This window comes from Periophthalmus magnuspinnatus, chromosome 14 (assembly GCF_009829125.3).
Source record: "Periophthalmus magnuspinnatus isolate fPerMag1 chromosome 14, fPerMag1.2.pri, whole genome shotgun sequence".
Taxonomy (NCBI): Eukaryota; Metazoa; Chordata; class Actinopteri; order Gobiiformes; family Gobiidae; genus Periophthalmus; species Periophthalmus magnuspinnatus.
The window spans coordinates 885,984-913,431 of NC_047139.1; the positions used below are offsets into that span (position 1 = coordinate 885,984).

A 27,448-nucleotide genomic window follows, 5' to 3' on the forward strand; every position below is an offset into this window, starting at 1 on the left:
TCTGCACACGGTAAATGAGGTAAGTTCAGACGGACGTGATTGACAGGTGTTTTAGCCAATCAGAGACGCGCCTGGGCCGTTCATATCAAAACAAATACTCCTCCACATCAAATGCAAACGATTCACCAAATTTATCAGGAGCAGGAGGAGGCAGCACTGAGCAGGAGGAGCAGGAGGGGGCAGCACTGAGCAGGAGGAGCAGGAGGGGGCAGCACTGAGCAGGAGGAGGCAGCACTGAGCAGGAGGAGCAGGAGGGGGCAGCACTGAGCAGGAGGAGCAGGAGGGGGCAGCACTGAGCAGGGCGTCCTCAATGTGACAGGGCTCTCATCTCCACAAACCTGACACGTATTTGGAGGAGGAGCGCCTGTTCCAGCTTGTTACCATGGAAATGTAGTTTCTTTGGCTGTAATACTTCACAGTCTAGAATGTAACGCAGTATGGTTTTAACGTTATATCTCCATGGAAACAGGCAGGTGATGTGCTACCGCCAGAAAGTTACACACTGTAGCTTTAGGAGAGACAAAAGTGGCTCATTTTGGACTGGACATTGTTTTCTTTTAGTTTTAAAGCTTCACAGTGTAACTTTTCTCGTGAAAGCTTTGCCACCAGATTGGCATGATTAAAAGCGTGTGTGTATTATTATTATTATTTATGAATGCCGTACAGTGGAATATTCCAGACTGTCTGTATCTACCTGTAGGTGGCGCACTTTAACACATTAAACCTCGGCTGTATTTCATCCTCCGCCTCTAAAATGTCGGTTGTGTCTCTGGGCGCACACCGCACTCACACATGAATCATTCTGCGGCGCGCTCACAGACTGTTAGCCCCGCGTTAGCCGTTAGCCGCTAGCTGAACGCGCTCGTTTGGCGGCGCGCAGCGAGCGTTGTTCTTCCAGAGAGTCGCTCCTAAAGGACCAGCGTTACCCGGAGTCGTACATACTCCTCCTGACAGCGCTGGTATTTTTAGCCTCTCCGATCCTCCGGGGGGCGCTCTGCCGTTGCCTCCTGTGGGCGGAGTCTGTGCTCCAGCTTCACAGTCTGTTTACGCTGGAAGAATAGAAATAAAGCTTTAGTTAGGCCATGTTTACACTTATGAGCTTTGAAATCATGTGACTCAAAACGCTCTGTTCCACCTTGTGATGTCATCAAGTGGTAGTTTTAATGTGAACTCCTCCTTTTACCTTTAGTTCAGTCGAGATAAGAGACAACTCCAGGACTGAAATGATCCAGATGATTCTAGTGAAGGTGGAGTTTAAAAACACAGTGGAGCACTTCCTGTATCACCACATGATGACATCACAAGGTGGAACAGAGCGTTTTCAGTTTGAGACGTCTCTTCACCATGATGAGTTTATAAGAGCTTTTCACGACTCTCAGGCCAGAGCGGAGTTTAGCTGTGACCTTCTTGTCTCCATGACGATAGACCGTTAGTGGAACTTTCCACCCTCCACCAGAAAAGTTACACAGTGCAGCTTTAATAAACCCAGTGGACAGAATCATTTTAAACCTCTGTACAAACCTGTTTAATGTAAAGACAGAGTGTGTGTCGGGGTGTCTGTGTGTGTGTGTGTGTGTCTGTGGGGTGTGGGGGTGTGTGTGTGTGGGGGGGGTGTGTCTGTGTGTGTGTGTCTGTGGGGGTGTCTGTGGGTGTGTGTGTGTGTGTGGGGGGGGGGGTGTCGGGGTGTGTGTGTGTGTGTGTGTAAACCTGCACACACACACACACACACACTCGGCCCTGGATCGATGTCTCTTATTAAAACACATCCATCTTTGAGTCGTCTGATCAATATGTTACACACCTAATGACCCCACAGCTCTCAGCACTGACACCTACAGTCAGAGCAGCGTCACAGCACCATTAGACCTGGTACAGACCTGGTTTAGTCCTGGTTCTGCTGTTTCTTCGTGTCTTCATCAGATTCTGTTTGAATCATTGTTTTAATGTGAACGAGTCACTGAGACGATTCAGATAAAAAAAACAGAATCACACTGAGCCACAGAGCCACAGACCTGTGAGAGCCACAGACCTGTGAGAGCCACAGACCTGTGAGAGCCACAGACCTGTGAGAGCCACAGACCTGTGAGAGCCACAGACCTGTGAGAGCCACAGACCTGTGAGAGCCACAGACCTGTGAGAGCCACAGACCTGTGAGAGCCACAGACCTGTGAGAGCCACAGACCTGTGAGAGCCACAGACCTGTGAGAGCCACAGACCTGTGAGAGCCACAGACCTGTGAGAGCCACAGACCTGTGAGAGCCACAGACCTGTGAGAGCCACAGACCTGTGAGAGCCACAGCAAACACTCCATTTCTCCACTGAATTATTTGGAGACAGAAATTCCAATTATTCCTGAGGAAAGTTGGTGCTTCTTTTGGGAAATCAGAGGAATATCTGTCAAGAGAGAGAGAGAGAGAGGGGGGGGAGGGAGAGAGAGAGAGGAGAGAGAGGGGAGAGAGAGAGGAGAGAGAGGGGGGGAGGGAGAGAGAGAGAGAGAGAGAGAGGGGAGAGAGAGACAGAGGGGGAGAGAGAGAGAGGGGAGAGAGAGAGAGAGGGGGGGGGGGGGAGCGAGAGAGAGGGGAGAGAGAGAGGGAGAGGAGAGAGAGAGACAGAGGAGAGAGAGGAGAGGGGGAGAGAGAGGAGAGAGAGAGAGGGGGGGAGAGAGAGGAGAGGGGGATTCTGTCTCATTGATTTCAAAGTAAAATCTAAATTCCGTGTCTTGTCAAAGTAAACAGAGACTCGGGGCTCGTCTCTTTTCAGAGTCAAACGTTTCAGGAGTTTCAGATCCTCAGAGTTTCACTTAAAGTCACATCTTTAATCAAATATAAATATACTTCTTTTTTTTGTGACGTCATCATTTGATTTCATAGTTGGACACAGGAAGTGATGTCTTATTCTGACCCTGCTCCTCTCTACCTCTCCTCTCCTTCTCTCTCTCTGTTTCTCTCTCTTTTCCTCTTTTTCCCCTCTCTTTTTTCTTTCTTTCTTGTTTGTGTCGTCTCTTCGTTCTTTCTCCTTCTTTCTCCTTGTTTGTTCTTTCCTCCTGTTCTCTTCCTCTCTCCTCCTCCTCTCTCCTCCTCCTCTCTTCTTTCCTCCTCTTCTCTTCCTCTCTCCTCCTCTCTTCTTTCCTCCTCTTCTCTTCCTCTCTCCTCTCTCCTCCTCTCTTCTTCCCTCCTCTTCTCTTCCTCTCTCCTCCTCCTCCTCCTCCTCTCTTCTTCCCTCCTCTTCTCTTCCTCTCTCCTCCTCCTCCTCTCTCCTCCTCTCTTCTTTCCTCCTCTTCTCCTCCTCTCTCCTCCTCTCTTCTTTCCTCCTCTTCTCTTCCTCTCTCCTCCTCTCTCCTCCTCTCTTCTTCCCTCCTCTTCTCTTCCTCTCTCTCTCTCCTCCTCTCTCCTCCTCCTCTCTCTCCTCCTCTCTTCTTCCCTCCTCTTCTCCTCCTCTCTCCTCCTCCTCCTCTCTCCTCCTCCTCCTCTCTCTCCTCCTCTCTTCTTTCCTCCTCTTCTCTTCCTCTCTCCTCCTCCTCCTCCTCTTCTCTTCCTCTCGTCTCTCTCGTCCCTGCGCTCAGAGACTTTCCTCTGTCCCCAGACGTGCGTCGCATTAAATGTCTTCCCCGGCGTGTCTTTGTGTCTTTGTGTTTTTGGTTCCCGTGTGAGGGATTGTGCGTTGTGTTTTGTGTAATCTTCTTTTCGTTGGTGTTTGTGTCGACACGCGGCCTCCTGCCTCGCCGCCATTACTCACTCTCTCCTCTTTGTCGGGTTTTAAGATCGATTCCAAATGTTTGTGCTTTTTTCTCTCTCAGAACCGCTTCATTTTTCAGACGCCAAATTCTCTTCTTAAAAACATATTTTTCTTCCAGAATGAACAAAATCTTTTCTCCGACTGAGCTCGGGTCAAAAGCAACAGAGCGGCAGAGTTTAGAGCGATTCATCCAATTTAACACTTTAATAAAGCCCGAGCTCCTGCAGGGGGCGCAAGACTCCTACAGGGGGCGCACGACTTTGTTTGTGTTGTTGTTGTTTACAGAGGTGGTCCAGCTGATGTTGTTTGTGTTGTTGTTGTTTACAGAGGTGGTTCAGGTGACGTTTGTGTTGTTGTTGTTGTTTACAGAGGTGGTTCAGCTGATGTTGTTTGTGTTGTTGTTGTTGTTGTTTACAGAGGTGGTCCAGCTGATGTTGTTTGTGTTGTTGTTGTTTACAAAGGTGGTCCAGCTGACGTTGTTTGTGTTGTTGTTGTTGTTGTTTACAGAGGTGGTCCAGCTGACGTTGTTTGTGTTGTTGTTGTTGTTGTTTACAGAGGTGGTCCAGCTGACGTTGTTTGTGTTGTTTGTGTTGTTGTTGTTTACAGAGGTGGTCCAGCTGACCTTGTTTGTGTTGTTTGTGTTGTTGTTGTTTACAGAGGTGGTCCAGCTGACGTTGTTTGTGTTGTTGTTGTTGTTTACAGAGGTGGTCCAGCTGACGTTGTTTGTGTTGTTGTTGTTTACAGAGGTGGTCCAGCTGACGTTTGTGTTGTTGTTGTTTACAGAGGTGGTCCAGCTGACGTTTGTGTTGTTGTTGTTGTTTACAGAGGTGGTCCAGCTCACGTTGCCGGAGGAGCAGCGGGTCAGCGTCTCCACGGTGACGGTGGGGCTGAGCGCGGTGCTGACCTGCGCCATCCAGGGCACGCTGAGGCCCCCTATCATCTGGAGGAGGAACGGCATCGTGCTCAACTTCCTGGACCTGGAGGACATCAACGTGAGTGACTGAACTCCTAAACTCCGCCCACAGCCACATTTCAAAAAGAGATGATAAAGTGGGCGGAGCCTGGAGGACTAAAGGTGCGAGGGGGGAGGAGCCACAATATAAAAATGTGACCTGTTAATACTGAAATACGTAAAAAGATGGCGTCATATTAAGTCTTATGAACGAGGATTTATGACAAAATTATCAATATAAAATGAATTAAAGTGAAGAGTTGATGGACCCGGAAGTGCGCTCGTGACCACTTCCTGTTTGGAACACGGCGGCGGCGGCTAGCAGGTTAGCTACGTCCATTTATATAAACTGTCTGCGGTTAGAACATTGACTGGATGAACTTGCGCCGACTTGGATGATGTGGCGAAGGCAGAGTCTCCCCCGGGGTTTAGACACGGGTGGAAGTGAAGAGGAGGAGATGGGGAGGCTGGGGAGGCTGGGGAGGCTGAGGAGGCTGACGGTTCCGCTGCTGCGAGGAAGATGGAAAAAGACCGGACCTTGCGGATTTCAAATAAAAACAGCTTTTCATCCAAATCTGTTTTTATTTCTGTTTTTTAAGAATTCTAGAAGTGAAATTGTCCTTTGATAAATATTTGATTGATAGCGGCGAGGGCTCCCAGTTGGAAAAGCGGTCTGCGGATTAGAAACAAACAGGCAATTAGCGGCGTTTTGAGAAGGAGAAAATGTGGAAGCATGGCAGCCATGTTGAGAGCCTGAGGGAGTGAAGCGCTTTCATCATCAGGACAGAGTCAGTGCGGAGCGAGGAAACGGGCGATGAAGACGTGACCATTTGTTATGATTTGTGTTTGTTTCTGAGTAAACGGTCGTCTTTGGTCTAAGGTTTAGTATCGATCAGGGTTTAATCGATACTAAAATGAAAGTATCGAAACTAGACACGTTTTTCACAGGTATAAAAAAAAAAGTCACACTGACAGGACAAAAAGATAGACCGTATATACAAATGGACAGAGCTAACGCGCTAGCATAGACTATACATGGACAAAGCTAACGCGCTAGCATAAATTGTATATATAAATGGACATAGCTAACGCGCTAGCATAGACTATATATATAAATGGACATAGCTAACCTGCTAGCATAAATTGTATATATAAATGGACATAGCTAACGGGCTAGCATAAACTGTACATATAAATGGACATAGCTAACGTGCTAGCATAAACTGTACATATAAATGGACATAGCTAACATGCTAGCATAGGCTGTATCTGTTTGAACACCCTCGCTCCTGATTGGCTCTCTGGTTGCTATGACACTCGTGGTCATAGCTCCAGATTAGCCGCTAAAGCCGCTCTGGCCTGGACGAGCTTCATTTCTCTGTGTGTTTCTGTCAGACACACATGGACCAGTGTGAACCTCCTGGACGCTGAGGATCACACACACACACACACACCCCCACCCACCCCTACACACACACACACACCCACACACACACGTAAAACTGCCCTCGTTTTTCTTTAAACTCAACGCTTTGGACCCGGAGGTTGTGGCCATCTGCAGGAGACGCTCTGAAATAATGAGCTCAGGTCTAAATGAAACTGAAACTGAAGCAAAAGCCCGGTGGACGAGTGTGCGGCTGTGCACCTGCCCCGGGCCCAGAGGAGCGTCCACACACACGGAAACACCACAAACCTCAGCTGTTCTGCGCTCCAGCCGTTTTTAGCTTCTTAACGACGCACATTATACACCGTTATCGCTCACCTAGACTGTTTTTTTTCTTTTTTTAGCCATAAAAATCTTGTTAAAGGAAGTATCAGCCTGTACTTTTGCCTTTTTCCACACAATTACCTCTATTTTACACCTCGGTCCATCCTTTTCCTCTGATGCATCAAATAAATGTGTCGTACCAGTTTAAGTACAAGAAAAATATAAAAACCAGTGTACTTTTGAGTAACTTTTATGTAAATGAATAATGAAAAAAACTATGTGTTCACCTCAGAAACACTTTATGTTAAATATTAGAACAATAAACAACATTCACATGAGAGATTATGCAGATTGTTCTTAGGGTCACGTTGTTTTTACAGCCGTTAAATGAAAAGTGTCTCACCAGAAAAGAACTCACCAGACTGTGAAAGATTATATGAGACTAAAGCATTATTATTATTATTATTATTATTATTATTATTATTATTATTACTATTATTATTATTATTTTATTAATTATTATTGTTGTTATTATTATTATTGTTATTATTATTATTTTATTGATTATATTATTATTATTCTTATTATCATTATTATTATTATTTTATTTATTATATTTATTATTATATTTATTATATTATTATTATATTGATTATATTACTATTATTATTTTATATTATTATTATTATTATTATTATTATTATTATATTTATATCATCATCATCATCTTTATTATATTTATTTTATTATTATTTAATTTATTATTATTATTATTATTATTATTATTATTATTATTATTTTATTTATTATATTATTATTATTTTATGTATTATATTATTATTTTATGTATTATATTATTATTATATTATTATTTTATTTATATTATTATTATTTTATTTATTATATTATTATTTTATTTATATTATTATTATTATATTTATTATATTATTATTATATTTATATCATCATCATCATCATTATTATATTATTATTTTATTTATATTATTATTATTTTATTTATTATATTATTATTATTATATTTATTATTTTATTATTATTATTTTATTTATTATATTATTATTATATTTATTATATTATATTATTATTTTATTTATTATATTATTATTTTATATATTATTATTTTATTTTATTTATTATATTATTTTATTTATTATATTCTTATGCTATCGTTCCGTCCCTGTGTCCTCGTTTGTCCTCGTGTTTGTTGGACAGATCTTGTGTTTTACATCAGTTCAGTGTCGAGTTTGTGGAGAATAAAAATACAAAAATACAGGAAGTGGCACAAAACCAGTTTTAACACTTTAACCAGTTAAACACTTTAAACTTTAATTTCACTAAATAAAACTGTTCTCTTTTGTTTTTATCAGTCCAAAAATAAATATTGTTCAGTTTAGAAACGTTTTGGTCACTCGGTTCTGGACTTACACCGCTCATTACATCACAGCAAAAAAAATAAATAAATAAAAAATAAAATGTATAAGATTTTGTAATAAAATAAAATAATAATAATAATAATAACAATAATAACAACAACAACAACAACAACAACAACAACAACAACAACAACAACAACAACAACAACAACAACAACATTAATAATAATAATAATAATAATAATAATATGTTTTCGTGACGTCTTGCCCTTCACTTATCCCCGCCCTCTTTCTTTCAGCGCACATGACATCACTCGCTCTTAAAAACCCTACGGTGCTTTTGAGTCTCATCGTCGTGACAACGCCGCGCCCTCCTCATCCGCCGCTCGCCGTCCGCTCCCAGGGACAGCGTTTAATGCCGTAATCCGCCCGAAGACGCCGCAACGCCCCCCTGGTGGCCGCCGTGCGCGCTGCCACGACACCGCGCCGCATTTATCAAACGAACGCCGGGATATTTTTAACCCTTTCATTTTTCAGCCCAGGCAGCGGAAAATTCCCACACGCTCCTCGGCACGACAGGGACTCGTGATTCATGGACGCACCTGTCGGAAAATCACTCCCCCCTGACGCCCCCGACGCTCCGCCTCCTCCCCCTCCACCTACAGATTATTAAAGACGGTTTAGACCTGGTTTAGACCTGGTTTAGTCCTGGTTTAGTCCTGGTTTAGTCCTGGTTTAGACCTGGTTTAGTCCTGGTTTAGTCCTGGTTTAGTCCTGGTATAGACCTGGTTTAGTCCTGGTTCAGTCCTGGTTTAGTCCTGGTTCAGTCCTGGTTTAGTCCTGGTTTAGACCTGGTTTAGTCCTGGTTCAGTCCTGGTTTAGTCCTGGTTTAGTCCTGGTTTAGTCCTGGTTCAGTCCTGGTTTAGTCCTGGTCTAGTCCTGGTTTAGTCCTGGTTTAGACCTGGTTTAGTCCTGGTTCAGTCCTGGTTTAGTCCTGGTTTAGTCCTGGTTTAGTCCTGGTTTAGTCCTGGTTCAGTCCTGGTTCAGTCCTGGTTCAGTCCTGGTTCAGTCTTGGTTTAGTCCTGGTTTAGACCTGGTTTAGTCCTGGTTCAGTCCTGGTTTAGTCCTGGTTCAGTCCTGGTTCAGTCCTGGTTCAGTCCTGGTTTAGTCCTGGTTTAGTCCTGGTTTAGTCCTGGTTTAGTCCTGGTTTAGTCCTGGTTCAGTCCTGGTTGTGGGTCTGATGCTGTTTCAGGCTCGTGTTTCTGTGCCTCAGACATTTTTGTTTCTTACTCTCTCCTTTCTTTCTCTTCCTCTCTTTCCTCTCTCTCCTCTCTCTCTTTCTCTTCCTCTCTTTCCTCTCTCTCCTCTCTCCTCTCTTTCTCTTCCTCTCTCCTCTCTCTCTTCCTCTCTTTCCTCTCTCTCCTCTCTCTCTTTCTCTTCCTCTCTCTCCTCTCTCTCTTCCTCTCTTTCCTCTCTCTCCTCTCTCTCTCTTTCTCTTCCTCTCTTCCCTCTCCTCTCTCCTTCTCTTCCTCTCTTTCCTCTCCTCTGTCTGTTTTTCTTCAGGACTTTGGAGACGATGGTTCTCTGTACATCACTAAAGTCACCACCATCCACATGGGGAACTACAGCTGCCACGCCTACGGCTACGAGCGCCTGACGCAGACGCACGTGCTCCAGGTCAACGGTCAGTGTGTACACACGCACTGAGGGTCAAAGGTCACACACAGACACACGCACTGAGGGTCAAAGGTCACACACAGACACACGCACTGAGGGTCAATTCCTTGAGGACTTAACAATTTTAAACGTTCATGTCGTATAAATACAATCCCCCCAAACCCGACCTTTGTGAAAGTGTCAGAACACAGGAAAAAGCATTTTGTTCTATGGTCAGGTCAGAGGTCAGAGGTCAGAGGTCAGAGGTCAGAGGTCAGAGGTCAGGCACACTCTGCTCTGTGGGAGAACTCCTGGAGTGGATCTCACGTGTGGGCGGAGGGGGCGTGTCTTATCCAGGTCTTTTTATAGACCTGTGGTCAGTACTTGCTCGTCTCCATGGAGATGTGATTGTTTTGCCTGAAATGTTCCACCCTATGGCATTAACTCTTTCTTTTAAAACAACTTCAGCCGATCAAAGTGCTACAAATAAAAGTAAAAACAAATAAAACCAAACTTAAAGTGTTTTATCGTCATGGCGACAGCAGGTGGCAGTGGTCCAGGACTCTGAATCATTGTTAATTACCATGTGTTCATGATGAATAGAGCCTTTGTTCATGCTGATTACATGAGCCACTTAAAAACTCCACAAATCAAAGTGGAGTTTTTCATTGTTTCATCCCAGTCAGGGTGAAAACACGTCGTGTTCTTCATCACACATGTGTGTGTGTGTGTTTGGGTGTGTGTGTGTGTGTGTGTGTGTGTGACTGGAGGTCGGTGTGTCGGGGTGTGTGTGTGTGTGTGACTGGAGGTCTGTGTGTGTGTGTGTGGCGGGGTGTGTGTGTGTGTGTGTGCATTTGGTTTCCACCTTTGAATAATTAGCCCCATTTATCTCGTGTGGCGTCGCACACTGTCCCTTTAAAACAAAGCACCGCTTATTAATCAACCACCAACAAACACACAACACAACATTAGAACACACCACATTTAAAACAAACGCACACAAACACACATATACACAAACACACACATACACACACATATACGTCACATATACACACACACATACACACACACACAAACACACACATACGTCACATACACACACATATACACACATGGTGGTGTAGGGGTGGAGGTGGTGCAGGGGGGTGTAGGGGTGGTGTTGTTGGTGAAGTCGGTGGAGGGGGTGAATCGGGTGGTGTCAGGTGAGATTAGAGCATTTGGGAAAACGCCAAAAGAGGAATTAAGCTAAGAGGGTGTTAGCGTTAGCTTTAGCTTTAGCGCTAACGTCGGCGATAAGAGCGAGAGTTTAAACCCGACGAGGCAGAAGCAGAAATGGAACAGATTCATATTAAGATTCATTTTACGCAGAAAAAAAAAAAAATTTAAAATTAAAATCCAAGATATTTAAAGGTGCACTATGTAACTTTTCTACTTTTTGCTCATCTCCATGGAGATGTTACTGCTCTTTCAAGTACGTTTTATTTTTTATTATTTAAGAAGAATCCCTTGAGGAACATTGTTATTGTCTTATTGCAAATGTAGCCGCTTCTCCACAGATCTGACTTGTAACTTTTCCCGGTGGAGTCGCCATGGAAACACAAACACTGTCAGCCAAAGTACCAACTTGAAAAAAAAAAAAACACTGAATGAGAGAGAGTCCTGGTCGTGTTTTTAATGTCACACTGTGGAACATTCCAGTCAAAGAAACAGCATCTCCGTTCACACAGACACTCCAGAAAAGTTCCAGAGTGGAGCTTTAAACACGGCTCACGGCGGTTGGAGCTGTTTGTCTTAATCCTTCTTTTTTTCGTCCAAGTTTTTTCGTCTTTATAATAAAACAACAAACAAAACTCAATCTGGCTCCAGGCGAAAATTAAATGTTTTTGTTTTAAGAAGAAAAGAGAGAATCCGAGCTCCAAGTGCATCATGGGAATTTAAAGAATAAGGCCAGTCGTGTTTAATGCGGATGACATCACCACGTAACACGCTTCACACACGATTAACACGCAAACCTGCAGAGTTAGACTGAAAACACGCTGTTCCACCTTGTGATGTCATCATGTGATACAGGAAGTGCTCCACTGTGTTTTTAAACTCCACCTTCACTAGAATCATCTGGATCATTTCAGTCCTGGAGTTGACCCTTATTCCTCATGTCTCTTATTCCTCATGTCCCTTTTTCCTCATGTCTCTTATTCCTTATGTCCCTTATTCCTCATGTCCCTTATTCGTCCTGTCTCTTATTCGTCCTGTCTCATATTCCTCATGTCCCTTTTTCCTCATGTCTCTTATTCCTCATGTCTCTTATTCCTCACGTCCCTTATTCCTCATGTCCCTTTTTCCTCATGTCTCTTATTCGTCCTGTCTCTTATTCCTCATGTCCCTTATTCCTTATGTCCCTTATTCCTCATGTCCCTTATTCGTCCTGTCTCTTATTCGTCCTGTCTTTTATTCCTCATGTCCCTTATTCCTCATGTCCCTTTTTCCTCATGTCTCTTATTCCTTATGTCCCTTATTCCTCATGTCCCTTATTCGTCCTATCCCTGTGCATTTGGACGTGTCCCTTATTCGTCCTGTCCCTGTGCATTTGGACGTGTCCCTTATTCGTCCTGTCCCTGTGCATTTGGACGTGTCCCTTATTTGTCCTGTCCCTGTGCATTTGGACGTGTCCCTTATTCGTCCTGTCCCTTATTCCTCACGTCCCTTATTTGTCCTGTCCCTGTGCATTTGGACGTGTCCCTTATTCGTCCTGTCCCTGTGCATTTAGACGTGTCCCTTATTCGTCCTGTCCCTTATTCCTCACGTCCCTTATTCGTCCTGTCCCTGTGCATTTGGACGTGTCCCTTATTCGTCCTGTCCCTGTGCATTTAGACGTGTCCCTTATTCGTCCTGTCCCTTATTCCTCACGTCCCTTATTCGTCCTGTCCCTGTGCATTTGGACGTGTCCCTTATTCGTCCTGTCCCTGTGCATTTGGACGTGTCCCTTATTTGGACGTGTCCCTTATTCGTCCTGTCCCTGTGCATTTGGACATGTCCCTTATTCGTCCTGTCCCTGTGCATTTGGACGTGTCCCTTATTTGTCCTGTCCCTGTGCATTTGGATGTGTCCCTTATTCGTCCTGTCCCTGTGCATTTAGACGTGTCCCTTATTCGTCCTGTCCCTTATTCCTCACGTCCCTTATTCGTCCTGTCCCTGTGCATTTGGACGTGTCCCTTATTCGTCCTGTCCCTGTGCATTTGGACGTGTCCCTTATTCGTCCTGTCCCTGTGCATTTGGACGTGTCCCTTATTCGTCCTGTCCCTGTGCATTTGGACGTGTCCCTTATTTGGACGTGTCCCTTATTCGTCCTGTCCCTGTGCATTTGGACATGTCCCTTATTCGTCCTGTCCCTGTGCATTTGGACGTGTCCCTTATTTGTCCTGTCCCTGTGCATTTGGATGTGTCCCTTATTCGTCCTGTCCCTGTGCATTTAGACGTGTCCCTTATTCGTCCTGTCCCTTATTCCTCACGTCCCTTATTCGTCCTGTCCCTGTGCATTTGGACGTGTCCCTTATTCGTCCTGTCCCTGTGCATTTGGACGTGTCCCTTATTCGTCCTGTCCCTGTGCATTTGGACGTGTCCCTTATTCGTCCTGTCCCTGTGCATTTGGACGTGTCCCTTATTCGTCCTGTCCCTTATTCCTCACGTCCCTTATTCGTCCTGTCCCTGTGCATTTGGACATGTCCCTTATTCGTCCTGTCCCTGTGCATTTGGACGTGTCCCTTATTCGTCCTGTCCCTGTGCATTTGGACGTGTCCCTTATTCGTCCTGTCTCTGTGCATTTGGACGTGTCCCTTATTCGTCCTGTCCCTGTGCGTTTGGACGTGTCCCCAGTGCTTCGCTCACATTCATATTCTTTTTCTTTGTGTTTTCTCTATATTTTCTCAGTGGTGTTAATTCGGCGCTGGGAGCAGTCGGAGTTTTGTTTTGCGCTAGCGTCCTGCCGGGTGATACAAATTCCCGTGGCCACCGCGGCGCCGCGTACGGCCCCGGGTGGCGCAGGGAGGCGCGTTCATTATGTGTGTGTTTGTTTTTCGCTCCCTGCAGTCCCTCCGGTCATCCTGGTCTATCCAGAGACGCAGGCCCAGGAGCCGGGGGTGTCGGCCAGTCTGCGCTGCTACGCCGAGGGCATCCCGGATCCCAAACTCACCTGGCTCAAGAACGGACTGGACCTCAAACCCCGCTCCTCCAAGCAGCTGTCCCTCATCGGTGAGTCGCATGTGTGCCCGAGACCAGCCAGTGAGCCACCTGGGCCGCGCTGATAGTGCACAGAGCTGATGAAAGCTAACGCCGCTAACGCTTTGAAAGAAACACGACGAGTTCACTGAAGAATTGTGTTTTTTATAACAAGACTAGATGTATTGTGAATTAAAAAAACAACAACAACATGGACCTAGAGACGCTGAGGGACGTGTGGAGGAATGAACAGAGGACGAACGAGTGCAGGGAACGACAGAACCACTCCATGAAAAAGACGAGTCAATGGAGCTGTGAAAAGAGAGAAACAGAGAAAGAAAGAAAGAAAAAAAACAGCCCTGAAGAAGTGTAATACCCCCTCTTTAATACCCCACAGAAGTAAATACCTCCTCTTTAATACCCCACAGAAGTAAATACCTCCTCTTTAATACCCTACAGAAGTAAATACCTCCTCTTTAATACCCCACAGGAGTAAATACCTCCTCTTTAATACCCTACAGAAGTAAATACCTCCTCTTTAATACCCCACAGGAGTAAATACCTCCTCTTTAATACCCCACAGAAGTAAATACCTCCTCTTTAATACCCCACAGGAGTAAATACCCCCTCTTTAATACCCCACAGAAGTAAATACCTCCTCTTTAATACCCCACAGAAGTAAATACCTCCTCTTTAATACCCTACAGAAGTAAATACCTCCTCTTTAATACCCCACAGGAGTAAATACCTCCTCTTTAATACCCCACAGCTGTAAATACCTCCTCTTTAATACCCCACAGAAGTAAATACCTCCTCTTTAATACCCCACAGAAGTAAATACCTCCTCTTTAATACCCCACAGACATAAATGCCTCCTCTTTAATACCCTGTAGAAGTAAATACCTCCTCTTTAATACCCCGTAGAAGTAAATACCTCCTCTTTAATACCCCGCAGAAGTAAATACCTCCTCTTTAATACCCCACAGACATAAATACCTCCTCTTTAATACCCCACAGACATAAATACCTCCTCTTTAATACCCCACAGAAGTAAATACCTCCTCTTTAATACCCCATAGAAGTAAATACCTCCTCTTTAATGCCCCACAGACATAAATACCTCCTCTTTAATACCCCATATACATAAATACCTCCTCTTTAATACCCCATAGAAGTAAATACCTCCTCTTTAATACCCCACAGACATAAATACCTCCTCTTTAATACCCCACAGAAGTAAATACCTCCTCTTTAATACCCCACAGAAGTAAATACCTCCTCTTTAATACCCCACAGAAGTAAATACCTCCTCTTTAATACCCCACAGATGTAAATACCTCTTTTTAATACCCCACAGAAGTAAATACCTCCTCTTTAATACCCCACAGAAGTAAATACCTCCTCTTTAATACCCCACTGACTTAAATACCTCCTCTTTAATACCCCACAGACATAAATACCCCCTCTTTAATACCCCACAGAAGTAAATACCTCCTCTTTAATGCCCCACAGACTTAAATACCTCCTCTTTAATACCCCGCGGACATAAATACCTCCTCTTTAATACCCCACAGACATAAATACCTCCTCTTTAATACCCCACATACATAAATACCTCCCCTTTAATACCCCACAGACTTAAATACCTCCTCTTTAATACCCCGCGGACATAAATACCTCCTCTTTAAAACCCCATAGAAGTAAATACCTCCTCTTTAATACCCCACAGAAGTAAATACCTCCTCTTTAATACCCCACAGACATAAATACCTCCTCTTTAATACCCCACAGACTTAAATACCTCCTCTTTAATCCTGTTTTACTGTAAATGCTTTGGTTTGACGTCTTTTGTCCTGCGGTTGATGATGATTCCTTGTGTAATCTGCTAATTGATTTTCATTAATTATAACTCGGGTAAAAGGCCTGAGACGATGTAAAGTCTGAGTGTTTTTGTGCCGCGCGCTGATACGAGACGCACTTTTTAATAAAAACATTTAATTAGACGCATTGTTGTGTGGCGCGTGTGAATAAACCTTATCTTTTTATTATTCAGGAAGTAAACAAACGCACAAAATGGCCGCTCGTACAGCTTGAGTGTTGTATAGACGAATGTGCAGCGTGTGAGGGTCAGTACTGATGACCACCGCCGCAGTGACCCGGTTGGTTGTCGGTGCGATTCCAGCTCCAGATGAATGTTGTTGTTGTGTCTTTAGGCAAGACACTTAACCCCCTGGAGGTGAAGAGGGTTAAATGACATTTACTGGGAAAAAAAAGTTTTTTCTGTGTGTTTCTGTGTTTTGGTTCCAGACAATTCTCCAATCAGAGCGCAGAATAAGCACCACATGACTCTCTCTTTTGGGTTCAAAGTTGAAATTCAGTCATTCTGCAAGACTCTGGACACTGTGTGTGTCTCTGTCTGCAGGTCAAGGCTCTGGACATGTCCCTTATTTCTCCTGTCCCTTATTCATCGTGTCCTTTATTCATCGTGTCCCTTATTCCTCCTGCCCCTTATTCCTCCTGTCCCTTATTCCTCCTGTCCCTTATTCCTCCTGTCCCTTATTCATCATGTCCCTCATTCCTCATGTCCCTTATTCGTCCTGTCTCTTATTCCTCATGTCCCTTATTCCTCATGTCCCTTATTCCTCCTGTTTCTTATTCATCATGTCTCTCTTTCCGCATTCCCCTTATTCCTCTTTTCCCTTATTCGTCATGTCCTTTACTCCTTAAGGTCCTCATTCCTCATGTCCATAATTCGTCATGTCCCTCAAACTTCATGTCCCTTATTCGTTATGTCCCTCGTTATGTCCCTGTCTTGGTTTACTTCAAATAAAATCTAAAACTAAACAAATATTCTAGCACTGGATGAGGTAAAATGATTAAAAACAAAGTAAAGAAGGAAGCAGCAGGAGCGATCTGCACAACTAGCCTGCTAACATGCACTTCCTGACAGTACAGTGACCCCATGTGGACATATCTGGACTGGGGCAGGACACGTTTTACTTAAATACACGGGACAAATCAAGAGCAGGGACTTGAAAATGTTCCAGAGCTTTTACTCCGCTGACAGTTATTTACGTCTGTGGAGTCGATATTCTGTCGTTTAGTTATTTCTCCTAAATGTTTTCTTTTAAAAACCAGTTCAACCCTGGCAGCCTCGAGATTTACACCACAGTCAGTTTCAGCGGTTAAACGCCGTCGCTAATGTTCAGCTCCAAATAAAGCACATCGACGCTAGCGGCTAATTTAGACCCGAGTTCTGACGGCAAGTATCAACAAAAGAGCCAATCAGGAGCGAGGCTGTCAAAGGTAATGCCCCACACCGCTGGTTTAACAGGGAGCGGGCGCTTTATCGAACCTATTGCTAACGCTAACGGGAGCGACCTCGGGGAAAGAAGGACCTGATTTGTCTGTTATTAATGTTCAGATCTTGATTTACAGACACAATAGTGAAATAAAAACCCCAGGATCATGTCGAGGGTTAATACGAACATTTAAGACCAGAATGACAAACAGGAAGTGCAGCACATGATCACTTCCTGTTTGTAGCGCGGCGCTAGCAGGTTAGCTCTGTCCATTTATATATAGGACATTAGGAAGAGCGCTCCTCCGTCGACCGCAAAGTCCGCGCCAAAATGGGACAGGAGCGTACGTCAACCGCTGTGTGTGCGCTTACGTTACGTCGCTAATGTTACATCGCTTACGTTACGTCGCCTAGCAAACATGACAGCTGCTGACTAATAAGTTGAACGTTAATTAATTTGTTAATTCCTTATTATGTAATAGAAGAAGAATCAAGGTGTCATGGTTTGTTTATGTTTAGATCGAATGAAGTAAAGAATTAATGTTTCCGTTTGAATATCGACAAATATAACGTTCGAGGTGATTTCTTCCCAGTTGTAGTTTGTATTACGTAACTTTAAGAAAATACACCATGTTTCTCCCGTAGAAGAAGTGACCCGTGGTGCATGATGGGATACAGAAGTGCGCGACGTCTGCTCGGATGCTTCTTTCACGCCCGATCTCCATGGAAACTCTGGAAACGCAGGCCTCATTTGTCGCTGCGTTCGTCTTGTGCGTGAAACGGGACGGGCCTCGTTGTGACATAAGCGACGTAAGTGTCCTTCAAACGCGGCCGGCGAAGTGCGAAACCGTCGAATCGAGACACGGCCCGACAGTTCGCGGTTTCGTTCTGGACAAGTAGACGGTCACTTCGACGTCACCGTAGCAACGGGTAAACGAACGCTCACCTCCCTCTGAGCAGAACGTCGGACGAGCTTCATTTAAAAAAAAATCTGTCTATAAGTCTAAGTGAAATCTGAGACGTTTACGGCGAGCGCGGCGAGGAGATTCAAAACAACGCTCCGAGTTTAACGCTACTTTAAAAATATCTCTGCCGTTTACAGGTGGACTCATCTGGAGACGCTAGGAACTTACGTATTGCATCTTTAAAGCAAAACTGTGTAACTTTCTGGAGGTGGCGCTGATTCCATGGAAACACAAAGTTAAAACTACACTTCTGAACATTTTCCGTGGAGGTAGGTGCGTTTTACGTCATGCCGGAAACGATTACAGACGTGGAAAACACTTTCTTCAGACCAAGTAAGAGTCAGGTTTGTGGAGAGGCGAGCACACGCACAGTAAGGACACATGTTTTCAGTGTAAAAAACATTAAAAAACATAACAAAACCATCCTTTTATTGTATTTTTGGGTAAAAAGTTCCGCATTGGGGCTCCGTCTGTCCTCTGTTTGTGTCATTTCTGTCCTATCACTGAACATAATTTGACTAATCCAATTATCGTCCCCAGATCCCAGATTGTTTTTTTTGTACATAAAGCTTCAAAACTCACAAAAACCCGACTGTATCTGCTCTTTTATTTAAATTAATTAGAACTAAATGCCCTGAAACGACGTAAAGTCTGTAACTGTATCTGTTTGGCGCTGATATGACCATGTGAGTCTGACATTGTGGCTTCTATAAATAAACTTTATCGTTAAAATTAAAGAAACAAACGGACAAAATGGCCGCTCTCGTTTAACAGCAGCTGCTCAACGAAAAGTCTGACCTGGTTATCGCCTCTTCGTGTCAACTCTACGGGAGATTCTCCGGTTTTAAATAAACCTCCAAACTCTTGTCTCGTCTTATTATTATTTTGCGATCGTCTCCACAAACTCGTCTTAAAGTGTTCATCGACTTTCTCGTGTTCGGGCTCCGCTTTATAAAGAGAGAGTGAAAAAAATCATGTGACTTTTGTTTAGACGATGAAGTTTGGGCCAGTTTTTTTGTTTCCGTGTGGACCGGCCCAGAGATGACACAGATATGAGCCATGAACCAGGTCAAAGGTCAACACATCTGACCCGTCTCAGACCAGGTCAAAGTACAACGAGGTCAGAGAGTCGCTGAAGTGAAGCTAAAAACTCGGAAAAAGGGCCTGTGTGCTCCTAGTGGTTAAAGAAGGTACTACAATCCCATGTGACCAGTGTCCAGAGCGCTGCAGGTCGAGACGCAAACAGGTTTAAGCAGTGACCAATCAGAGAGAAGCATTTTAGGTTTAAAAACGACTGGATTTCAGCTGGATCTGGCAACGCAACTGGAGAGTCACGTGACGCTCATTCTGCTCTCTGATTGGATAATTGTCTGACGATGTAAAACGTGTTTAGCTCGTGTCTGTGCCGTGTTTTTGTCGCAGGTGGCTCTTGTGTCCGGCTCCTCCACGTTCGGACCTGCTTTTGTGTCTACGGCGTGTGTACTTAACCCCTCCCCTTTGTCCCTGTCTCAGCCAATGGGAGCGAGCTGTTGATCGGGAGCGTGCGGTACGAGGACACCGGAGCGTACACGTGCATCGCCAAGAACGAAGTGGGCGTCGACGAAGACATCTCCTCCCTGTTTGTGGAGGACTCGGCCAAGAAGACGCGTGAGTCCAGTGCCCTGTCGAGTACACTGCATAGTACACTCTGCAGTACACAGCCTAGTACACTCTGCAGTACACAGCCTAGTACACTCTGCAGTACACAGCCTAGTGCACTCTGCAGTACACAGCCTAGTACACTCTGCAGTACACAGCCTAGTGCAATCTGCAGTACACAGCCTAGTACACTCTGCAGTACACAGCCTAGTACACTCTGCAGTACACAGCCTAGTGCACTCTGCAGTACACAGCCTAGTACACTCTGCAGTACACAGCCTAGTGCAATCTGCAGTACACAGCCTAGTACACTCTGCAGTACACAGCCTAGTACACAGCCTAGTACACTCTGGAGTACACAGCCTAGTGCACTCTACAGTACACAGCCTAGTGCACTCTGCAGTACACAGCCTAGTACACTCTGCAGTACACAGCCTAGTACACAGCCTAGTACACTCTGCAGTACACAGCCTAGTACACTCTGCAGTACACTGCCTAGTACACTCTGCAGTACACTGCCTAGTGCACTCTGCAGTACACAGCCTAGTACACTCTGCAGTACACAGCCTAGTACACTCTGCAGTACACAGCCTAGTGCACTCTGCAGTACACTGCCTAGTACACTCTGGAGTACACAGCCTAGTACACAGCCTAGTACACTCTGCAGTACACAGCCTAGTACACTCTGCAGTACACTGCCTAGTACACTCTGCAGTACACTGCCTAGTGCACTCTGCAGTACACAGCCTAGTACACTCTGCAGTACACAGCCTAGTACACTCTGCAGTACACAGCCTAGTGCACTCTGCAGTACACTGCCTAGTGCACTCTGCAGTACACAGCCTAGTACACTCTGCAGTACACAGCCTAGTGCACTCTGCAGTACACAGCCTAGTGCACTCTGCAGTACACTGCCTAGTACACTGCCTAGTACACTCTCTAGTACACAGCCTAGTACATGGTTCTTTAACTCCGTTCTTTCTCTCTTCTCTCTTCTTTCTATCTCTTTCGCTCTATCATCTCTCTTCCTCCTCTCTCCTCCTCTTTCTATATATAACCCTCGCTCCTCTAACTCCACTTCTCCCACCTTTTTCCTCTCTTCCTCTTCCTCTCATCTCCCTGTCTCTCTCTCCCTCTCTCTCTTCCTCTCATCTCGCTCTCTCTCTTCCTCTTCCTCTCTCTCTCTTTCTCTGCTGCAGTTGCAAACATCTTATGGAGAGAAGAAGGTAAATATGAACTTATTCTTTTTTTTTTTCCAAGTATCACAAAAGACGAATGTTTCACTTAATTTAGTTTAAACTGGAGATGAAGCACAGAGTGAGACGTGTGTAAAGAGTCAGTGTGTCACCCACAGCGAGTGTCATAGCAACCACAGAGCCAATCAGGAGCCAGTCTGTGGAAGAGCTGCGCTGTCAATCAAACCTGTTGCTAACGCTAGCAGAATTATTCTGCTTTGATTCTGCTTTGATTCTGGATTCAGTGCAGATTTCCCAGTGATTTTTTATTGTGATCTTTGTGTTTCTGTTTGTTTTTTCCAGGTCTGAGCGTTGGAAACATGTTTTACATTTTCTCGGACGAGGGCATCACCGTGTTACAGCCGAGCGAGTGCGAGGTGCGACGGCAGATGAAGAGGAGAGACAGAGTCATCGCCACGAACGTGAGGAGCACAAACACAAACCGACCACGAAACACACGAAACATTTATGTGTGAAAACCTCTGACCACGAGTGTCATAGCAACCAAAGAGCCAATCAGGGAGCGGGCGCTTAGCAACACTGTCAATCAAACCTGTTGCTAACGGGAGCGACCTCGAGGAAAGAAGGCGCCGAGTCAGATTGTTTTGTCCGAGCTGAACGACTCGATTAGAACCAGATTTTACGACAGATTTGAAAATAACCAAGAAAAACAGGACGAGTTTGAAGAGGAGGGAATGTGTGCAGGTGGAGGTGCAGGTGGAGGTGGAGGTGCAGGTGGAGGAGCAGGTGGAGGTCTGGTCCTTCATCTTGTTGAAGACAGTTGTTTAAATCTGTTTTGTTCTGTGCAGCTCGAGTCTCATGAGATTATTCAGACTGTGATTTATTTGATTTATTTGATTTATTTGATTTATTTGTGTGAAAGTTCAGCCTCTGTCCAGAGTCAGAGACTTTACACTTTAAATATTTATAAAATAAAAGACAGAGACATTTCAGCCGTTTGAATATGTGGCTCTGAACTCAGAAAACTCACAAAAATTTAACAAAATGTACTGTCTCTCCTCCCCTCACCCTTTCTCCTCTCCTCCCCTCCTCCTCTCCTCCCCTCCTCCTCTCTTCCCCTCCTCCTCTCCTCCCCTCCTCGTCTCCTCTAGACGGAGATCTGTCCTCCCGTCTCCTCGTCTCCGTCTGACTCGTGCGTGTGGTCGTCTGCGGTGAACGTTCGTGATAAATACATCTATGTGTCTCAGCCGCCGCTGAGCCGCCTCCTGCTGCTGGACGTCCAGGCCCAGAAGGTGGTGCAGGTGAGTGGAGACTAAACGCACACACACACACACACACACACCCCGACACACACACACCGGCACACACACGCGCGCACACACACACAGACATGCACCCACACGCACACACACACCCGCACACACATACACACTGCAGGTGGTTTGGACCCAGAGATGCAGGACTCGGGGGTTTACAGTGTTTATTTACACTAAGTGATAAATTGAACAATAATGGAGGTAGATCTGGCGATGAGCGGCGGGCGAGGTGCAGGCCGGGGTCAGGGGTCATGGAGTGCGGGGACGGAGACAAGGCGAGCAGAGCCAGAACAAGGAGCAGGGTGTGAGGCTGGGTCCAGTGGCGTGGAGTGCAGAGACAAGACGAGACGAGACTGTACCAGGACTGGGAGGCGGGTCGGAGCAGAGCCGGGAGCGAGGGAGCAGGATCTGAAGAGCAGCATAAAAACTCCAGTGAGCAGGGTAAAGAGAGTAACAATACAAAAAAGCAAGAGCAAGCAAGATAATCACATTGACATGCGGACGATCTGGCACCGAGTGTCTGGTCCTGGCTCCTCTTGTCCCGGGGCAGGTGGTGTTGATTGCGCTGATGAGTTCTAGGTGCGCGTGGGAGGAGCCAGGAGCTCCAGCTCAGGCAGGTGAGGGAGGAGAAGGAGCAAGACAGGAGGCAAAACAGGGAGCAGGGAAAAATGGATCATGACACACAGACGCTGTCGGTGAGGAGGGTTAACTGTCTTGCCCAAGGACACAACAGTATTCATCTGTGGAGCCAGAATCACACCTTCAACCTGTGGATCAGTGACTTTTGTTTATTAAAATGACAGAGGCGATGAATTTTGTGCCAGTTTCTGTTTCATGGACAGAGAACACAGACTGTTTATATAAATGGACAGAGCTAACCTGCTAGCTGCCGCCGCGCTCCAAACAGGAAGTGACCACGTGTGCACTTCCTGCTCCATCGACTCATTTTGGTCTTAAATGTTCGTATTAACCCTCTACATGATCCTGGGGTTTTTATTTCACTATTGTGTCTGTAAATCAAGATATGAACATTAATAACAGACAAATCAGGTCCTTCTTTCCCTGAGGTCGCTCCTGTTAGCGTTAGCAACAGGTTTGATTGACAGCGTTGCTAAGCGCCCGCTCCCTGATAAACCGGTAAAGGTAAAGTGGGAAGGGGCGTTTCGTTCTACAGTCTCTCTCCTGATTGGCTCTTTGGTTGCTATGATACTCGCGGTCGTAATTGCAGATCCAGATTAGCCGCTATAGCTGTTAGCCTCGATGAGCGTCATTAGGAGCCGAACGTTAAACTGAAGCGATTTCAGATCAAAGTGCCATAAACTGACTAATCGCAGCTCGACTCTGCAGCTCCGCCCAAACCCAGAGCCACAGACGCACAGGGACCACAGGCTCAGTCACATAAATCAAACGCACCTCGAGCGATACCGATCCGGCAGAGCAGGAGGAGCTAGCGCCGCACTATCTGTCTTCTGCCTCCCCTCGGGCCCGTCCCGGGGTGAGCTTCATTTATCGAGAGGCGGGACGGGCCCGTGTGAGGAGAGACGACAGGAGCGCGCTGAGCGGAGCGGCGCCGTTATGAACATGTGACCGGGTGTACACAGGGGGCGGGGCTTAGGAGCGCAACGTCAAAGAGAAACACTCGTCACAAACAGACCTGGAGTTGTGTTTTGTTTCATTCTCACATGTTTGACGCACAAACCTGCAGATTTAGACTGAAAACACTGTGTTCCACCTCGTGATGTCATCATGTGGTGATACAGGAAGTGCTCCACTGTGACATCATCCATCACTCTGCTGCTGCGGAGAGGAGGAGGAGAGGAGAGGAGGAAGAGAGAGGAGAGGAGGAAGAGAGGGAGACAGGAGAGAGAGGAGAGAAGGCAGAGAGATAGAGAAGGAGACGAAGAGAGGAGGATAGAGGGAGGAGGTGAGAGAGAGAAGAGAGAGAAGAGAGGGAAGAGAGGAGATGAGAGAGGAGATGAGAGAGGGAAGACAGAGGGAACAGAAGACAGGAAGAAGGGAGAGGGAGAGTGCAGGTGAGAGCGTAAAAGGAGGAGGGGAGAGAGGAAAGAGAGGTGGTGAGAGGATGACAAAAGAGAGGGGAGAAAAGGCAGAGAGAAAGAGGAAAGGAGATGAAAAGAAGAGGTGAGAGAGGGAAAAGGAGGGAGAGAGGGAAAGAGAAGAGAAGGGAGAAAAGGAGGCGAGGAGGGGAGAGAGAAAAGAAAAGGGGGAGGGGGTGAGGAAAGATACAGAGAGAAAAGGAGAGAGAGAGATACAGAGAGGAGAGAGTGGTTTAGACTCAGGTGAAGCCAGACGTGTTATTATGATCCTAATCTTACTGTATCTGAAGAGACAGAAAAGAGAAGAGGAGGAGGAGGAGGGGAGGAAGAGGAGCAGGAGGGCAGAGTGAGAATGGGAAGAGGAAGAAGAGGTGACAGAGGAGAGGAGGGGGGGATGAAGCCAGGCATGTTATTATGAATGAATGAAATATTTGATTCAGATGCAAAAATGATTCTGAATTTGAAGAGAGAGGAGAGAAAGAAGGAGGGACAGAGGAGGAGGAGGAGGAGGAGAGATGAGAGCGAAAGAGAGAGTGAAGGAGGAGGGGTGAACTGTGGTAAAGGAGGTGAGAGGGGTGAAGTGTTGAAGCGTCTAGAGCTACGACAATACAGGAAAAATATTAAGCATTTATGTGTCTGCTGCTGAAGAGGAGGAGGAGGAGGAGGAAGAGGAGAGGAAGAGGAAGAGGAGAGGAGGAGGGGAGGAGGAGGAGGAGAGGAAGAGGAGGAGGAGAGGAAGAGGAGGAGGAGGAAGAGGAGAGGAGGAGGGGAGGAGGAGGAGGAGAGGAAGAGGAGGAGGAGAGGAAGAGGAGGAGGAGAGGAGGAGGAGGTGAGAGAGGAAAGAGGAGGGGTGCGTTTGATGTTTCCGGTGACATCATCCCTCGAAGCTCTGCCCAGTTCCTCCTCTGACGTGTCATAATCATGTGACTGAACTTGACCTCACTTCCTGTTGTGTAATAATCACGTGACCTCACTTCCTGTTGTGTAATACTCACGTGACCTCACTTCCTGTTGTGTAATAATCACGTGACCTCACTTCCTGTTGTGTAATAATCACGTGACCTCACTTCCTGTTGTGTAATACCCACGTGACCTCACTTCCTGTTGTGCGCCCCCAGGTGGTGGCCACAGACCCGTTCCCGGTGAAGCTGCAGTACGATAAGTCACATGACCAGGTGTGGGTGCTCACCTGGGGCAGCGCCGACAGGACACGCCCCTCTCTGCAGGTATGTGAACGCTAAAACAGACCAATCAGACGCTTCATCCACGTCGCTCCTGTTACCATTAGCAACAGGTTTGAGTGACAGCTCCACAAGACGCTTCACAGGAAAAGTTCCACAGTGGAGCTTTGGGTCAATAAAGTTCAGGACAAACGAGTACGCACAAGTACTCACATGTGATACTGAAGTAAAAGTACAAATATCAGAGAGAAAAAATACTCAAGTAAAAGAATCACATGAAAAAATACTGGAAGTACACAGATGTATGAAGTACACAGATATATGAAGTACACAGGTATATGAAGTACACAGGTATATGAAGTACACAGGTATATGAAGTACACAGATATATGAAGTACACAGATATATGAAGTACACAGATATATGAAGTACACAGATGTATGAAGTACACAGATATATGAAGTACACAGATATATGAAGTACACAGATATATGAAGTACACAGATATATGAAGTACACAGATATATGAAGTACATTTTGTTGAACTTTACTCAGATCCTGTTGAGCCTCTGACTCGTTTATCCACGAGACATGTGCACCTCCTCCACACACCTCCTCCTCTCTGTCCTCTCCCTCTCTCTATCTGTCTGTACCCCCCCTCTCCCTCTCTCCCCTTCTCTCTTATCTCCCTGTTTCCTCCCCCTCTCTCTCTCTCTCTCTCTCTCTGTCTCTCCCTCTCTCCCTTCCCCTTGTGTGGGTTTGACAAATCATTTATTTCCCTGTTTACGAGTCTTTCTCCTCTCCTCCTCTCTCCTCTTCTCTCCCCTGTCCCCCCCTCCCCCTGTCCCCCCTCCCTCTCCCCCCCTCCCCCCCTCCCCCCCCCTCTCTCTCCCTCTCTACCTCCCCCTTGTGTGGGTTTGACAGATCATTTATTTCCCTGTTTACGAGTCTTTCTCTCTCCTCTCCCGTTTCCTCTCTCTCTCCCCCTTTCTCCCTCTCTCTCCCTCTCTCTCTCCCCCTCTCCCTCCCTCTCTCTCCCTCTCTCTCCCTCTCTACCTCCCCCTTGTGGTCGTGTGGGTTTGACAGATCATTTATTTCCCTGTTTACGAGTCTTTTTCCCTCCTCATTCATCAGCTTCTACTTTCACTGAAACAGCCACAAACAGAACAGAAGAGTTTAACCGAGTCTGAGGTCGCGGCTTCATCAGGCTTCAGTGTCGGGGGCTTCAGTGTCGGGGGCTTCAGTGTCGGGGGCTTCAGTGTCGGGGGCTTCAGTGTCGGGGGCTTCAGTGTCGGGGGCTTCACTCTCGGGGGCTTCAGTGTCGGGGGCTTCAGTGTCGGGGGCTTCAGTGTCGGGGGCTTCAGTGTCGGGGGCTTCAGTGTCGGGGGCTTCAGTGTCGGGGGCTTCAGTGTCGGGGGCTTCACTCTCGGGGGCTTCAGTGTCGGGGGCTTCAGTGTCGGGGGCTTCAGTGTCGGGGGCTTCACTCTCGGGGGCTTCAGTGTCGGGGGCTTCAGTGTCGGGGGCTTCAGTGTCGGGGGCTTCAGTGTCGGGGGCTTCAGTGTCGGGGGCTTCAGTGTCGGGGGCTTCACTCTCGGGGGCTTCAGTGTCGGGGGCTTCAGTGTCGGGGGCTTCAGTGTCGGGGGCTTCACTTCCTCTAGAATGTTCCACAGTGTGGCATAAACACATCGATCTCCACGGAGACGAGCTCAGATCTGATCAAACACAAAGTGGAAATATCAGAGACAAGAGGCCCAGATTATCTGAGTGTGATGAGTGGGCCGGGCGGGGTCAGTGGGCCGGGTGTGGTCAGTTGAAGGTGCATATAACAGTATTTAATGCTGTACTGTGGGACATTCAAGGCAAACAAAAACATCTCCATGGAGACAAACAGGTGCAGGCCACTCTAACAGAAAAGTTACACAGTGTGCATTTTGATAAGCAAATGTTCTGCCCTCGTTTACGCACCGGTAGAAACTCAAAGCTAGCATTAGCGGCTAACCGCGACGAGAACGAGATTATGTCAGACAAAAAAATATTACAACTAAAATGTACTTTTCTTGGATTAAATATCTCGTCTTTAAATATTTTAGAATAAAATCTGAAACCCAGTTATTGTTGTTCGCTTTAAATG

General features: G+C 46.1%; 1 protein-coding gene across 1 annotated transcript in view; it reads left to right on the top strand.

Annotated features, from left to right (window-relative positions):
- The window catches only part of fstl4 (follistatin-like 4), a 110,133-nt gene that overhangs the window by 76,725 nt on the left and 5,960 nt on the right, over positions 1 to 27,448 (top strand). Inside the window, exons 6-13 of the mRNA XM_033978509.2 lie at positions 4,561 to 4,727; positions 9,353 to 9,473; positions 13,535 to 13,696; positions 19,442 to 19,576; positions 20,767 to 20,793; positions 21,106 to 21,224; positions 21,915 to 22,064; positions 25,255 to 25,362. Coding sequence (XP_033834400.1) covers positions 4,561 to 4,727; positions 9,353 to 9,473; positions 13,535 to 13,696; positions 19,442 to 19,576; positions 20,767 to 20,793; positions 21,106 to 21,224; positions 21,915 to 22,064; positions 25,255 to 25,362 — 989 coding nt within the window. The remainder of the gene's footprint in view (positions 1 to 4,560; positions 4,728 to 9,352; positions 9,474 to 13,534; positions 13,697 to 19,441; positions 19,577 to 20,766; positions 20,794 to 21,105; positions 21,225 to 21,914; positions 22,065 to 25,254; positions 25,363 to 27,448) is intronic.